The sequence below is a fragment of the Colius striatus genome, chromosome 1, assembly GCF_028858725.1.
Source record: "Colius striatus isolate bColStr4 chromosome 1, bColStr4.1.hap1, whole genome shotgun sequence".
Lineage (NCBI taxonomy): Eukaryota > Metazoa > Chordata > Aves > Coliiformes > Coliidae > Colius > Colius striatus.
In genome coordinates, this window is record NC_084759.1 from 100,298,666 (window position 1) to 100,316,066 (window position 17,401).

The 17,401-nt window shown below is 37.9% G+C and overlaps 1 protein-coding gene across 1 annotated transcript in view; it reads right to left on the minus strand.

The window, feature by feature from the left end:
• The window catches only part of NCAM2 (neural cell adhesion molecule 2), a 271,912-nt gene extending 257,853 nt beyond the window's left edge, over positions 1-14,059 (minus strand). The window contains exons 1-3 of the mRNA XM_062006146.1: positions 14,051-14,059; positions 13,270-13,827; positions 13,145-13,238 (exon numbers count right to left, since the gene is read on the minus strand). Of these exons, the coding sequence (XP_061862130.1) occupies positions 13,145-13,238; positions 13,270-13,827; positions 14,051-14,059 (661 nt within the window). The remainder of the gene's footprint in view (positions 1-13,144; positions 13,239-13,269; positions 13,828-14,050) is intronic.
• Between the last annotated feature and the right edge of the window lie 3,342 nt (positions 14,060-17,401).

Genomic DNA, 17,401 nt, shown 5'->3' on the forward strand with positions numbered 1-17,401 from the left:
TGAAATCTAATGTCAATTTGTGCGTCTGTAATTACCACAACACTGCTAATGTTAAGAATCCATAACAGTAGTTTGTTCAAACTGTCATTCCTGTGAAAGTGCTTAGGTTTTTGATTTGGATACAGTTTGCCTTCAGCTAGCTTAGAGCATGCACAAGGAGAGTCTGTATCTGTCTAGAAGAGAGTAAGCTAAATTAATTCCCTGAATTTCCAGTGGTGAGGCGGGAGGTTTGGTGAGGATTAGTACATTTCATATTGAGAATTCCTCAGTATGTTATTGATGCAAGGTGGCACACAGGCTCTAAAACCAAATATAAAAATGTAATTTTAGATCCATCAATAATAATGGATAGATATTTACTAAATATGTTTTTCACAGAGAACCTTATAGGAAAAAAAGTGTTCTCTGAACTATTTCCAAAGTAAAAATAAAATCATCTATCCCTATCTTACCTTCTCTAGCTTGTCTGCAGGTTAATAAACAGGCCAATTGTGTCAGTTATAGTCACAGATTTCCTTGTGTGAATGTTACGTATGACACTGAATGGACAGATCATATAATTCTGAAATGACAGATATGGTACTCTGGTTACAAAAAAATGTGTTTTACTTACTGTTTGTAATTACCAGCAAATCACATACTTTTTTTTTTTTTTCAGCTGAATCAGCCTTTTTTGTTGGGTAAACTGATCATGTGCATTATCAAATGTAAGAGGTTGGAATCAAAAACTTTACCACAGAAATATTTACCTCTCTAACATCATGCTTAAGTTTAGATAATGCCGTTACATTGTGCAATGGAAGTAAATGAAAACTTTGCCAGAGAAGAGAAATTCTGCCAAATGAATGTAGGGCAAAGCTCAGTGTTAGCTCACTGAATCTAAGGCTAACTGTTTCTACTCTCATTTTCCTTCTTATAAGACAGCAGGATCCCATAAATCATTTCATAATGTGAAGAAAAAAAACACCCCAGTTCCTCATGTAGTTAGGAATTAAGCCTTACAAAAAGGTATTTAACAAAGAATTAAACTTAGACTGATAGTACAAATGTTTGTTTTGTTTAAAAGTATTTACTGTGAAAAGTAGCTTCTGTTTCCCTGAGTATTTTTTTCCTGACAACTGCTTAGAAAAGTTTACATTTGCATTTTTGCCATTTTAGTAATCCTTTGTCATAGACAAGTGCAGGTATTCCTAGAACTGAAATTCACAAAATCTTCTGATTACAGAATTTTAAGATACTACTTTTTAAACTTATTTCTTAATTCAAGAAAAATAAACTTTGAATACATATATATTTACAAATGTGGCTCCAGTTCAAATGGAAATATGAACAGCAGAGCTATTTTAAGTCTTTACCAATCTAATGAATACTTGTGAGGATACCTAGATTACCTTTCTGATATTTTAAAAGCCTCACCATAGTTTATTTGCAAAGGGAGTTCTTAAAAGTCAACAGAAGACAAAAATAATAGAATTAGATGTTAATGACACCTCACAGCATGTCATGATTTCTACAAACATGGCTCTTAATGATTGTCTTATCTGCAGGAAACTGTCCAAGTGACTTCTGTTCAGTCTTCAGTGCTCTTATGACAAAAAATGCAACTAGGCCTTAAACAGAAATGGCCTGTCATGCAGAAGATGTCTAAGTAAGGCTTGTCTTCCAGTCTTAAGAATAAAATCTTTCAGAGCCATTATGTGAAACTGTGTGGTTTTAAAACACACCTAAACTATGGAAACAGAATTGTAACAGCTCCCACTCCCTCAACATAAAAAAAAAAAAAAGAGAAAAATATCAAAAAAAGAAGGAAAAAAAGACAATTACCAAAGAGAAAAGTGTTTCTCTGAGGAAAGCACATTCCTTCAATAAATAATATCTGTCCCTTCCTTCTTGGTGTTTGAGTTTCCCCCCCCAGTCCCACCCCACTACAGCTTTTTTTTTTAATCAATCACAAGTGTGGTTACAAAATTCATTATGCTGGTTTTATATGTAAAAATAGAACATTACTGCAGTAACAGATTGTTCTGTATGTTGACAGACATACATGTTACTTCTTTAATACCTTCAGTTTCAGTGTGGTTATGAACAAAAATAGGTTTTCTGCAAGGTTAAATTGAATTGACTTGAGTAAAACAGAGACTCCTAGAAACCCATCAGGACTGCATTCAGTGTGCTCTGTAGTCTGGAAGATAGTCATATTTAAGATGCATTAAAGCAATAATAACATTCACTATTCATAACTAAAAAAAAAAAAAGCAAATTTCTTGGAACAGCTTTTATAATATTAATATGATAATAAAGTAGCTCTTTCTTCAAATTTTTCATTCCACTCAATGGTTAGCGTTATCTTTCCCGGTTTAAAACGAGCACAGAGCAGACATCAGAACTCTATTTAACAGTAAAACTACTTTATTCTTGAAAATTAATATTTCTTGGTTGTTTATTTGTGGGTGTGTGGTTGTTTGGTTTTTTGTTCACAATTTGTTTAGGTTTGTTTGTTTTAAATGAGAACCCACTTTGCTATAAATACAAAATACATGATTCAGTGTATTATTCATCAACCTTTTTGCAGGAAAAATAGCTTCTCCAGCCAGATCTGCTCTTATACATATCAGATAAAATGTCCTTTCATGTACCTAGGACAAAGAAGACCCCTCAAAAAAAAGGCTCTCAGGAGTGTTGCACGTAAAGAGCTGCACAGAATAAAGCAGGTGCTTCCTGAGGTTTTTGAATACAACTGGGAAACCTTAGATTTATACTAATATTTACAAAATACATAGGAAAAATGAACATAAGATTAAAACTGTTTTGAAATTAGCAGCATGTAAGCAAATTGTGCACTCAAAACTGATGAAACCCACTACTATGATATTAAACAAATATCTGTAAATTTACTTCTAAGAATGGTAAAATCATGAGTTTAAGAGAACTGCATAGACAGCACCACAATATGAGGTATTTCTCTAACCCAGTAACATAAAATCTGTATATACACAGTCTATATAAACCAAAATCATTCAGAGAAACGTAATGCAAAGGTGCTGGTGAGGATTATTTCAACTAAATGCTAAAAGCTATTGAACCCAGTATGTGGAACTGCCATACATTGGCACAAATCCACTTAACATCTGATCACTCAGACAGTACACTTACAGACCTACAGGCATGACCTGAATACTGAATGTCTAAGGGACAATTTTAAGTAGTGTCACAAAACCACACAAAACAAACCTGTAAATCAAACTCTCAAAAAAACCACACAAGACCAAATTATGAATTTTCATGCTGAATGGTAAACACTCCAACACAGCTATGATCTTGGCTGCAGCAACTAAGTGATCATAATGATTAATTGCACAAAGCTCAACTTTCTCATATATTCCCAAAGGGAAAAAAAAAAATAAAATCAGTAGCTTCCAGTACTTAATAAGGTTTTAGGTTTATTATTGAAAAAAAAAAAACCCAGACATATGTCCTTTTTTTTTTTTTTCTCCTAATATCTTGAATGGAAACTGGCACACCAGAAGACCCCTTAAGTTCTTAGTTCTTCTGTGCTGTTGGATTACTACCACACTTTTCCAGCACTGCTTTATAAACATATCCACTACTTAAATATACATAAATTTAGAGCTCAGTTTTCTATTCTTTACTAAATCAAAATTCCTCAGAAACTCACAAGGGAGTTACACAGCTCCTGAAAGCTTCAATCAGACCCTGAAAACTGCAATCATTACAATCCCCAAAACAGCACTCTTGGCACGTAAGTCTCCCATTGACTTCAGTGGGAGTTCCATGGCTGCAGAGTGTGCACAGTTCTGTCAGCAGAGCTCATCTTGCATAACAGGTTTTCTTAATTATACATGCCAGAGATAGATGTAGCATTTGTATTACACCACAGACAATCTTCACTGGAAAAAGTCACCATTTGTTTTTACATAAGTCTAAAAATAGTCTATTATTCCCCAATACAGAAAGAACAGGAGTACATGAACTATTGCATTATTTATTACTGATGTCAATGTCCAATTAGGTGTAATTCACCTTGAATTTCAAATCCCAGATAAGATTTACAAAAATAGAATTCAGGGAAAAGCAAAACAAAACAAAACAAAACACCCAAACAGAAAGGAACAGAAGCAAATCTTCTGTTGTAAAATACAGATGTCTGACACAAAATAGTTCAGATGATTAGTAAAAACACATTTCAAAGTTGTTCAATTTTGCCTTTGTAATTCTCTACTTCTGTTATATATGCAAATACATAATTTAAGGTTGAATTTTCTAATAAGTCTTCTTCTAATTTCAAAGAAATGTATGTAAGTGGAAAAAAATTGAAAACAGGTTTTTGACATGCAAACATATGATTTTTTTTCAGTTTTCACAGAAACAACTGTAGATAACTATTTTTTCTTTTTTTAAGTGTACATACAATGTCTAGTGACACCAGCAGAATTTGCAACAAGGTCCAAAGAAACTCTGTCTATTTTTACTTCATTAAGTGGTAATATCTGCTTTGTAATATTTATTAATGGATGAGAAATCCACAATTATATTTTCCAGAAAGTATCATTCAGCAATTTGAAAGTTATTTTTCCTTTTTGCCTTGAAAACCTTTGTATGAACAATGTCTTAGAAACACATCATCTGGAGAGATCTCCTGGGACATTGTGAGGACTCATTAAATGTAATCTTTTTATAAACGAATAAAGAACCATCTGAAGAACTACCAGACATCTTTCCTCTTGCTCTTATAATGCTTCAGAGTCAGTGCTTTTTTGGTCAGAAATTAATTTTCATCCTGAAAGTTTCTGTAACTAGTTGGATAATAAATATCCATTTACTCATAGATCATGCTTTCCTTTCAAGTATGTCTTCAGTGTGTCTGCTCATCCCTGAGAGTCATCTTCCGAGCAATCAAATCTCTCTCAGTACTCATTTTACTGAGGTAACTGCTCAATTACTTCTAGGCCACTCCCCTTCATAAGACATAATATGTAACACTGACTACAGTGCAAAAGGGATACTTAAGAGCAAGAAGGATTTTTACAATCAGCCTGGTCCAGATCAGCTTAAAATTCAAGTACTTCACACTAACATTTTTTTAATTAGGATAACCACTACAGAATGGATAGGAAAATAAATAACATTTAAAAGTAGTAAAGAAATGTTAAAAAAAAAAAAATCACTGCAAAAATCATGAATATAAAATGTAGTTCTGACCACATTATACAAGATATAGGCACCTTCTCTATGGTACATACAATTATGAATATCATGGAATAGTTCAACAAGGAATTAGTATTACTCCATTATTTACAACAAATCAATTAAGGGATTGATGTGAGGTTTTTTTCAGGCTTCTTTCAGCAAAGTCATAGACACAGAATACCAAGTAGATGAAACTATTAATATCTTTAAGAAAAAATTCACACAACAAAATTCTTCAAAGATTATTAACAAATATCACTCAGATACATAATTTCCAAATGTTGCAGACTGAGCTAACAGAAGTCTCCCAGTCTTCTTGTTCAGCACTTATTCTGTTCCTTTGCGACTCTTGCCTTGTCACGTCAAGGTCATTGGAGTGCATCAGTCTTTGTTATGATCCAGTAAGCATGCTAGTTTGACTATGAGATGATAAAAAAGTTTAAATATCTTGCTAGATTATGCTATTCACATTAACTCGTCTTCAGTAGATACATCCCCCCTTTCTACTCTCTCCCCAAACCCTGGATCTTTATTTTGCTTTGACTAATTAAGATAACATAATGACATAGTATTGACATAATACCATTGAAGTTTTGATTACAACTTTCTTGACATTATGAATTCCTTTTGTGTCATCAGTAAAGAAAATTATTCATAGTGAGACACAGAATTACTCCTCCTTACCTGTTTATGTCTGTCTACAACACATGCCACAAGGATCTCCATACATTGCTTTATGTCTCTCTCTTCCTAAATATTTTAAGTATAGATCTGATTTTACACAGTCCAAATTCAGATGTGGTTCAGAGGTCTACGAACTTAATGAGTTTGAAATTGCTTGCAGCCTGATTGAACATGGTGCACAGTGTTTCAGCAGCAAGAAAATTGATGGCAATGATTTCTGTTTTTAAAATGAATTTATAATACGCTCCAAATGGCATCTCTTGTACAAAGTTCTAGGGAGAACAACTTTTTGTGTGAATTTCACATATGAATTCCAAGTATGAACTTCAGCTCATAGCAAATCAAACAGTCGATATTGTTACTCAGGCTACAGCTTCAACGTAAATAATCACTTTAATATTAGCTAACAGGAAAGGTCATTTTGAAAAGGGCAATTTCACTCATACTCTAGTAAGTTATTCATATGCTACTGGTATATTATGTACTGCATTGGGTTTTGCTGAATTATGAAGTTATTCGTCAACTTTTGTCTGCTGCTTAGCAATATTATTTAGGTAATTAGAACATCAAATAAAAAGCAGTATACTCTTCTAAAGTCAAAGAAAAAATTTAGGTAGGAGGAAAAATATAAACAAGCAACCCCTCTGCTTGGACTAGATGATCTCTAAAGATCCTTTCCAACCCCTACCATTCTACGATTCTATGATTCAAAGAGAAAAACAAACACAAATTCACATGATGTTGTTTTACACTTTTTATTGAAAGCTAGTTCTTTAAAGAAAATATAGTACTTGGATAAGAAAAAAAATTATTTCAGTGATGAGAAGACCAATAAAGAAACTGACCAAACTCCCATAGTACCATACACTGCTTCTCAAGTTTATCTGCATGTTGTCCATCCAAACTGGCTATTTATGATAAGATTATACCTAGATCATGGAAAATGATGGCACATGACATCCTTAGTTAGAAGGTCTTCAGGCTTTACAAAATTGTTCGAATAGGTTTTGGAAATACTTCATCTCTTTATGCTATTTGCAATGTTCCACAAGCATTATATACTAAAAAAAAAAAAAAAACAGATTAAATCAAACTGCATTTTTGTTTTCTAAAAGGAGCAGAAAACAGGCAAAACATTTCAGAAGGTGTTTGTTTTGGGTTTTTCTTAATGGTAAGAGTGTTTTTAAATAGGTAGAAATAGAGTAATGAACTTTTAGTTGATAAACACTGAAGTGTTTATCTCCTCAAATTTACTTAACACAGCAAAATAATTGCATGTTTCTCATGAAAACACAAACTTTAGTCACTGCAAGTTCTTCTCTGACTAAAATCAATACCATTTGGGCACAGTGTTCATAGTTATTCATACTTAATTACATTATATTTCATACTGAAGTAGCTCTTACTTTTTATTTGTAGTTCAAGCCATTCCTTCCTTGTTGTCATTAATGAACTAGGTTTTGATGCATGGATGCAGAGAGAATTTTTCTGTTAAACTCAATTTCCTAAATCGTGACAGTTGCATAAATGGATACTGTCATCTCATCTCATTGTATTTAAAAAATAAAAGCTATTTACCCCCTAACATTTCAAGAGGTGCTTTCACATACTCCACCGCTCCAAAATCCACTGAGCTCAACTGACTCCTGCTCAGTGTGCAGCCTCTGGATTAGTGCAATCAACAGTGCTTCCATAAAGCTACTCAAATGCAGGTTCTTCAAAGCCTTAGATGTCTTATTAAAGAGAGTTTTCTAAAAGGCAGACTTGTGTATGCACATGTATTCTATTTCTTTTCCACACAACTTCTAGGTAACTTTTAAATAAGGTTTCTTTTCCATTATGAAAAAATGTTAATACTGTAGGCTGTCACAACAAATACCTGCAGCCAGATGAATTACTCACTCTCTGTTCATGTTATTGTTTTATTCCTCTAACTCTTATTCATTTAATTCAATAAATGAAGAGGTAGATTCAAAGCTCATCTTCAGTAAAGAAAATCAGAAAGCACCTTCCCCAACTAATGATGTCATCATTCAAATGGCAACAACTAATACAAAAATTTAGCCATATAAGAAAAATATGAATCTTGGTACTTTTGTTTTTGAAGATACCCCATTGAAGATGTTAGTGTAACCCATCTAAAGAGTATCCCGCTATGTTAAATTAACTCTTTTTGTTTTCCTGATATCCTTTAAAAATATCCAAATCCATACAACCACAGTATTAAGAGAAAATGAGATACAAAAACAAGAAAAGATTCTGTGAAAGAATGCAGAATTATGTTTCTAAAGATGGACATGCTCAGATTCTCAAGGCAACTGTAAGTAGTGCTCTGATTACTCTATTTAATATTTAAAATTATTCTGATTTTAAAGTAGTTGCCAAAAGTTGAATTACTTTAGTCAAACATCTAAATTAGAAAACAGTTAAATACATAAAATAGAGGAAAGGTAGCGGACGATAGATAATTACTGGCTCAGAATTAGATCATGATTAACTGATTATATCAAAACAGGAAGTGATTAAAAGATATATTAGATACCAATAGGCCTGTATCTAGTCCATTAAACTCATTAGACTCAGTCTTCAGATTTGGATACACTTTTCTCTCTATTGCTGAATTTCAGTTGAGTGGCTAAAAATAAAATTCAAGTTACCTGTGACACGTAAAACCTCAGAATATTCTTTATACTGTCCTTACTTTACAAAAAAATACTTGTGCCAAAAATCTGAATATCTGTCAAAAATTAGTTGGCACTATTTGTTTAAAATATGAATACCAGTTATTATCTAGATCCTTTATCAGGAGAAATCTATGTTCTGAATAATGGTTTTTCAACTCACAGCCACAAATTACAGTGTAGTTAAAACACGTGTTTCCCAAAATGTCATATTAACTTGACTCAATTGTGCTGGAATCAAATGACGTGTGCTGAATGTAACTGGGGCATTACTGGAGTAAATTGGAAGAAAATCAGTAAATAAACATGCATCACTTGGGAAAGGTGCCTCAAAGAAAAGGTCAATGAAAGGGCAAACATATACAGTATTTGCTCTCAAAAAACTTGTTGAAAAAGAAAGTCATGAAAGGTAAATCATACAAATTTGTTATAATACTCCAATAACATTCCCATAGTTAAAACAATTAGTTATCTAAAGAAATACATGAACTGTGCTGTAAGTCAAAATGTTGCTATTCAACCTTAGAAAAGCTTAGAAAAGACTTTAAAGCTTTATCTCTACAACTATTATTTCATACATATCATGATTTAGAGGCACCACAAACCATACAAACATCTCTATATTCACTTTGTATAGAAGTGCCTGAAACAAAATTATGTATTTTACAAACATCCATTCTTACATCAATTTTTTAGAACACCTCATTGGTCAAGGATGATATTTTGATTCTCATCTTCACTTAACTACTTAAGGAGGGGTTACATAGGCTAAAATAGCAAAGCAAACATTACTTTGAGTCTGAATTGGGTTTTTTCTGGGTTTTTTTTTGAAGGGTGAAAAGGAGGAGAGGGTTGTAGATCTATCAATCTTAATGAAGTTGTATAAATCAACTAGTAGCAGAAAACGATTAGCTGAAGTCTCAGAATGTGTTTCAGGTTTTGATATACAATTGAAGTAAAATATTAGTTCTACTTAATCCAGTAGACAAACTGATTTATTTTTAAAATTGCAATTTTCATGGATTCCCTACACAAAAAGCAGGAAAAAAATGAGAATTCTACAAAGGGACAGCACTGTGGTGAATAAGATGCACCTGCTGGCATCTCTTTGGGGATGTTCTTTAGTAACAAAAGGCCCCTTGTAAACACTTGTAAAAAGAAATTCTTCACGAAAAACAGAAACAAAAATCTGTATCAAAGTCATGAAGAGAGGAAAACTTAAAGCATAATCACCAAACAAGTACTCACTCCTATGAGTCTACTGGATAAACATAAAATAGATGAAATTCTACAAGGAAAACATTTTCTACTGCAACTTAACAAAAAATTGCCAACGTGAAGAAACGTGTATCACATGGAGTGACTAAAAAAACCAGAATTTAGCAATCTGGGGAGACGTCCATTTCATTCACTTAAAGTTTCTGTTCCCAGACACTGATAAAAAACAACAAAGTCTCTCAATGTGGTATCATTACATATGTTAAAAAACAGATTTACAGAGTAGGTTGTTTTGTTGATTTGGAGAGAGTGTGCATGTCTGTTTTGTTTCATTTTTTACTAAAGCAAAGATAATTAGATTTGGGCCTTCCAGCCTGGATGAATTGTCTGGACAGCTTTGAAAGGTTACAAAAAAAATCCTTTTGTTTTAGCATAACAAGATTGCCAGTTAAACTCCTCCCTTGTGATGAAATTAGGAGAGGGAATATTTGGACTTGGTAGATAATTATGACATTCATAAGCTCTTTACTGAAGGGGCTGGGGGAGGGGGTTACTGTCTGCTACTTGTTTTCAAACTGCTCTGATTTTCTCAAATGGAACAAATACATCACAGTTCCCTCTCTGTACTCTCAAAAACCACCACTTCCCTGAAGAAAAAGCTTCATTCCTTTTCATAAAATCTACTGCAGCTATATTCTTAGAAATAAAAATTCTCAAATTTAGACCATCATTATTTCCAAAGCAAATGATCCAAAACTAGTTACTGGACTTGTTTTTAACCATAACCACTTTAACATTAAAAAGGTCATAATTACAATCTAGTATTTCAATAACATTGTTTTTATTGAAAATAAGCAAAAAAAATTCACAAACACCACAGCTTTCACTTATTTTGATGTATTTCCCATCACTGCATTTTCAGAAGACGACGAATCCCAAGAGTTTTATGGAAGACCTTCTCAAATGACTTGAATAACTTCAATAAATTCTCAAGATCAGTTCAAGGAATTGTCAAAAAATAAAAGACGCACAATGACTTCCTCACCATGATGATGCTTATTAAAAAATAATTTTTAAAAACCCATTGTAGAATTTTCCTCTCCCCTAGCAACTTAAATGGGGATAGTTTCCATATGCAGATGTTTTCCCACTCCCATTTACTATCCCATGCTTTGGATTCACGTTTCTGCTATTTTTACAGCCAGTTTAAAAATCTTACTTTTCTCCCTGCCAATGTAACCCAATTCTTTTATTAAAAAAATAAAACAAACAAAGTGGGGTTTGGGTTTTTGTTTGGTTTTAAGACTAATAATTTACTATCAATATTAAATTCATTAATTTATCCTCCTCTTCTTTCCATCTCCCTCTCATAACTACCCCCCTACTATTTTTTAAAACTCAGCTTAACAGCATCTAGAATTTCACTCCATTATTTATCTCCTGACATTTGCGATAGTAAGAGACCAAAACCATGTAATCCCCCCACGCTGCAGTAATCACACTTCACAAACTAGCTTTCTACCATTTCTCCGTTAGAGGAACTACAGACCACATCTTTATACACATTAACACCTGGCCAGATCAATGCAAAGCCTGAAGGGAGCTTTCCCGTTCTCCTCCTCCTTTGCTATCTCGGTACTGGCTATGCTGAAAAGCCATCGAACTGTTTCTGAACCGCTGATAATCGGATTGCTCCAGAGCTCACCCCGAGGTGCCAAGCACAGAAGAATTTCTATATTAATTGAGAACATCTGGTGGCTCTTTGCTACTTATTACCGAGACAAAATGCCTCTCCGGTAGGAGGTTTAGAGATAAATTCATTGAAGGAGACCTTCAGAGCTGCAGTCTTAATACATCCCGGCGTAACGCGCCCCCAAACCCCCCGCCTTCTCAAGCGCAACAGATTTCACTACCCCCTCACAAGGCACTGTGCGGCCTCTGCATGAGACCTGCAGCCCTGGCGCTCGGATCGCCGGTACGTGCACCCGCCTCCCGGTGCCCGCGGTGGGGACGGCGGGGGGCGAGGCCGCCCCTGTCCCGGAGCGGGGCAGGGCCCGAGCACCGGCGGCCGCCGTGGAGCTCTGCCGCCCCCTGCTGCCAAGCGGCGGCACCGGGGGCTGGTCCTTGCCGCTCCCACGCTGACACCCTAGTGGGGTATTTTTGGTTGGTTTTTTTCAATTATTATTATTTATAAATTCCACCCCCAAAAAACTTCCTTTAAAAAGGCCCCGAGCTCAGGACTCCCCGCCCATCCCCTCAAGTGCGGGCAATGCAGCGCTTCCAGGCGCCTGGCAGAAGGCATCCCAGTGGGGGCACGGCCGGCCTCGTGCGGCTCGGCAGTCCGGCTCGGCCCCGAAGGGACACCGGAAACTTGCCCCAACAGTTTGGAAACACGGCGGGCATCCCTCACAGCCGGGCTCCATGGACGTGCCGCATCGCGCACGAACATGCCCTTCCCCTGCCTGTCACCTGAAGTACCACAAATCCTCAAGTAACCATACCGATGACATCCTATAAATAAATAAATAAATAAAATGTTCATTCCCCCTTTAAAAACCCAGACCACGAAAACGCCATCCACACCACAGCCCCAAGTCCGTATTTTACGAAGCGCCGTACGTCTACATACATATCCACATGCAAAAGGCGAGCAGCGCCCGAGGCGCATCCCTAGCACGCCCCGTCTCCGCACACACCTGCCTCCCCAGCGTTATTTCCTTACAAAAAAGTCTCTGTATCCACGCACACTCCCGTGGCCGTACCCTTCCCCCCCGCCGCCACCGTGAACCGGGGGATTCGGTGTCCCCGCCGAGAGGCAGGAATGGTCTTCTAAAAAGGACTAACCCCGACAGTCAGACTTCAGGTCTGATTTCTCACCGGCTCTACCGATAGCACTTTTCTCTGGTCCTAAAAATGATGCCCACGTTGCCTTCGCCTCAAGCAGATGCATATTTTAAGGCACGATCCCTCAGAGCTATATACTCTTTTAATCGCTTGATTTCCTTCCCCTATTCATCGTCCTCCTATCTCCCTCCCCTCAAAAAAAACCGGCAAAACCTCATGCAAAGCTAAGTGCACTTAGAACCTTCCAGTTTGATTTTTTTTCTCATAAATGAAACCTCTTGAAGAGTTAGAAAAAAAAAAAAAAAGGGAAAAAAAAAGCGGGAGGTGGCAGTGAAGCAAGTTTGAGGTCCTTTTTAATTGGGTTCCAGGGTGATGAACTGCTCAATTCTTTTCGTCATGTCTTTCCTGGTTATATGTTAATATGAGTGAGCAGACGGTAGAGGTAAGAATTTTTTTAAAGGGAAAAAAAAAGGGGAAAAAAAATAGTAAAAAGGTAGCCCCGCTCCTACCTTGCCCGCTACTGAGGAGCAATCCGAGCAGGTAAAGAGGCAGGAGGCTCATGTTCAGGAGCTCACGCCGGTGGACAGTTCCAAGCTGAAGATGCTCGACCAGCCCAGGCAAAACGCGCTGCCGCCCGCTCAGCTCCGCACCCGCGGAGCACCACTCGCCAAGTGCCTGCCGCCGCCTTCCCGTGCCGCACTATATCGGGGAGGCAGCGGCCGCCGCGCAGGAGGCGGGCACACGGCGACCCGCGCGGATCCCTCCGCGTCACACGCAGGGCCGCAACACCAGTGGAGGCACCAGAAGGTCCTTCCGCAGTGCTGAGAGGCGGCAGCACGCTTGAAGCATCGCTCGCTGTCTTTCTCCGTCCCTCGCTCCCCGTCCGTTCGCTGCTAGTATTCCCCAGGCGGTCTCCCCTCGGAACCTGCTTTCTCCCGCCTTCGCCTGGGAGACAGGCGGCTTGGCGGCGAATCCTGCCGGGAAGCCCCGGCCTCGTCGACAGCGACAGTCGAGAGCGACGTGTCGGCCAGGCGCGCTGAGGGTTCTGGCGCGGCCCGGGCACCCCGTTCCCCGCCCGGCAGCGCCCCAACTCGCCGCCGCCGCGGTGACCCCGCGGCTGCCCGCGAGGCGCCGGTGCGCGGGGGCGGCCGTTCCGCGGACCGCCCGGGGAAGCGAGCCGAGCCGAGCGGAGCTGAGGGGGCCGATGCGTTGCGGATGCTCCGCGGGGGCCGCGCGGGGCTCAGCAGTTCCCCGGCGCCTCCCGCCGCCGGTGACGAGCTGCGGCGGCGGGAACGTTGTCAGCCTCGCATACGGGTGCCTCTGTAACTAATCCCCTTGGGTCTATACCTATCCATTTAGCTGTCTAAAAATGCGCTTGTTTTGACTTCTTTTATTAGTGTTGTGTGGAAAAATACCTCTGCCATTTACAAATGCGTGAAATAAAACAGATGGAAACCAAATTGCTTGCCTTTTTGATGCCTCAGTGCTGTTTCAACTGTGGATCTTTTTTTTTTAAAGGGGAAAAAAATCCCCAACATCAGCACTGAAGAGGTCCAGCTTGACTTTGAAGAGGGCTTTTTTGGGGAGGGGAGGTTAATTAAGCTGTGTTCTCTAAAGCACCTTCTATAAATTTGTCACCGTCTGTATGATGGAAGGAGACAGAAGTGGATTTATATTAATGTGAAGCAGCAGTGATGGTAGTTAATAAAATATTAATCCAAATTAACACATCCCTAATAATTTTCCCGATACTTTCTTTGCCCTTTTCAAGAAGATTTGGGTTTCGGGGAGGAGGGAAGTTGTTTTCCAGAAAACTGACACCAACAACATGACCGATATCTTCAGCTTCACTTTCGCTGTACAGTAGTCTCAGGAAATTATGAAATATAGGAGAAAGAAATCGTGTAACCATATCTTGCGAAGATCAAAAAGAGGGATGATAAAACTGAAAGTCTTTCCTCAGAAGATGATGTTTTAGGACACTTGGGAACATGTATAGAAAATGCTGGTAGAGAGGGGGAGTGAGAGCTTTGTGCCATTGTAGGTTAATCTACACCACATAAATCTGAACCTTATTGCTCAGTTAAGCACCATGTGGCACTGCTCTCAACATGAAAGATTTTTGTAACCTAATGTAAGATGAACAGATTTCTTTTCATATATATTTAAGTGAGAATGGAACTGGAATTCCTCGTACAGTTTTGGAAATTCAAAATACAGCAGCTTCAGCAAAGCCACCTAGGCGAGAACATTTATATTTAGGAGCCATTCTGCTCCCAAATGTTGGGAGAGATACCCAGTTCCAGAAACTTTTTGCCTTTAATGCAGGTTGAGGAAATCACATTAAAAGGAAGTACTTTGGTGAAAGCATTTTCCCAGGTAAGAAGATTCCATCAACTCCAGTGTTTTCAACTACAGAAATCAATGTCATTAATAGATTAATAAAAAAAAATTATGAAAATAAATATTAGCCAAAAACATTAAAAGAAAAATAAATCTCACTGGAAAAGCAGGAAACTTTCACTATAAGGTGAAGTGGACAGGATGACAAATTCGTCAAATATATAATTTTTAATATATTTGGAGTGTCACCATTCAGCAAAAGTGGAATAAACAGAGAAAAACAATAAAATAAAATCTTTTATGCATACCTTAAGAGTAGTACAGAAGCACCTTGATCTGCGGACATGCAGAGATGCAAGGATTGAAATCCGTATACTGTAGACACCGTACCAAAATGTAATTTGGAAGCAAGAAGGAAGTCTCTTACCCCATGGGAACTAAACGTTACAGAACGAATACTGCTATCCCAGATTTTAAGTCATGAATGTGATGAGAATTTTACCAGTGTCAGATCTGAGTGGCCAATCTTGGTTCTTTCAAATGGGATGAGCATACTGTGCTTCTTCCCCTCTGCTCTGTCCTCGTGAAACTGCATCTGGAATATTGTATCCAGTTCTGGGATCCTCAGTTCACGAAGGACAGGGAGCTGCTGGAGAGAGTTCAGCGCAGGGCCATGAAGATGAGAAAGGGAGTGGAGCATCTCCCATTAAGAGGAAAGGCTGAGGGAGCTGGGGCTCTTCAGCTTGGAAGAGACTGAGGAGTGATCTCATTAATGTTTACAAATACATAAAGGGTGGGTGTCAGAAGGAGGGAGCCAGACTGTTCTCAGTGATGTCCAATGATAGGACAAGGGGCAATGGGTACAAGCTGGAACATAAGATATTCCAAAGAAACATAAAGAAAAACATCTTCACTCTGAGGGTGACAGCACTGTAACAGGCTGCTCAGATGGGTTGTTGACTCTTCTTCTCTGGAGACATTCAAAACCTACCTGGATGAATTCCTTTGAGACCTGCTCTAGGTGGCCATGCTCTGGTAGGGAGATTGAACTAGATGATTTTTCAAGGTCCCTTCCAGCCCTTAGGATTCTGTGATTCCTCGTCCTGAGACAATTACTAAATTACTTCTCTGCAGCAATGAACAGAGCCTGCCATGTAGACACCACATTGCTACAGGATTTGGAGAAATCTAGTTTCAGTTTCTTTTCTCAAGGAAAAATGCAACATTCTCTTTGCCTCTCTGAAGCAATGGAGTAAAACAAAAGATGGATACTGATCATAAAGATAATCACATTCTTTTAATACTACTGTGAAATACAGAGACCTCACTGAAGGAAAAGGCAGCACCTGGTTTGTTGGTCTGTATACATGTATCTCCAAATACTCTGTCACATTTACCACTCAAAATGTCTATGCACAGATCCTGAGACCATGCAGTAGAGTGATGGAGAGGAGGGGACAAAGTACATAAGTATGCAGGACTTCATTGTTTCTACTGCTTAAGGAGCAACTCATTTGTTACAGAAAAAAGATCTGTAAAAAAGTGTATCATAGTGAACTGCAGCAGCATATCACACTGATGTCACAAAAACAGAGATTTGCAGAAAAAGTGCTCAGTTTTTCTGCATCTGTATCTATAGGACTCTTAGTATTTGTGACCATACATTAAATGAACCAAAATATGTGCTGTAAAACACTAAAAAGACACTTGTAGTATTTGGCACTTTGTGGCTAATAGCATTTTTCTTTAAAGAGTGAGCTGTTTACTGTGAAGAAACCAGAGATGGAATGTAATGGCTGTACTTAGACTAGGGAATTAGAAAACATGATTTCTGGATAGTATCACATGCATAACAAACATGCTGACAGAGAACAAATGCATTTTCATTCTGTGTGAGTTTTTAAAATAAGACCAGAAATAAACTACGGTGAGTGCTATCCCATGTGAATGGCCAAGAGATGAAACATCAAGAAGTCTAATCATTGTTCTGTTAGGCGAATTCTTCCAAAAGTGAGGAAATCGATCTTCAATATGTTCTCGTTCACTCCAGGGACTGAAAACACTTCCTGGAAAAATCTCAGGGGAAAAGAGGGAAAATACTACCTAATATTCTATATGTGTTTGATTAGTACCTTAGATCTGTTAAGATATCAGAATCTAAGTGGCTATAACCATAAGTTCCTCATCATTTATCTGTCACACAATAGCATATGCACTTTTTCTTCTACAAAGTTTTACTACCTGTGAAATTGGCAAAAGGAATTATTTTTCCCTTATGCTACATATCTGTGTTGCTCAGTGATATTGTTTATACAGTAGTCTATCAGTTGGTATGAATAAAAGTGGGAAAATTAGGCTCTGGCAACAGAATTTTAAGCTATCATAACTGAAGTCAGTTTACAAGAACCAGAGATCTGTAAACT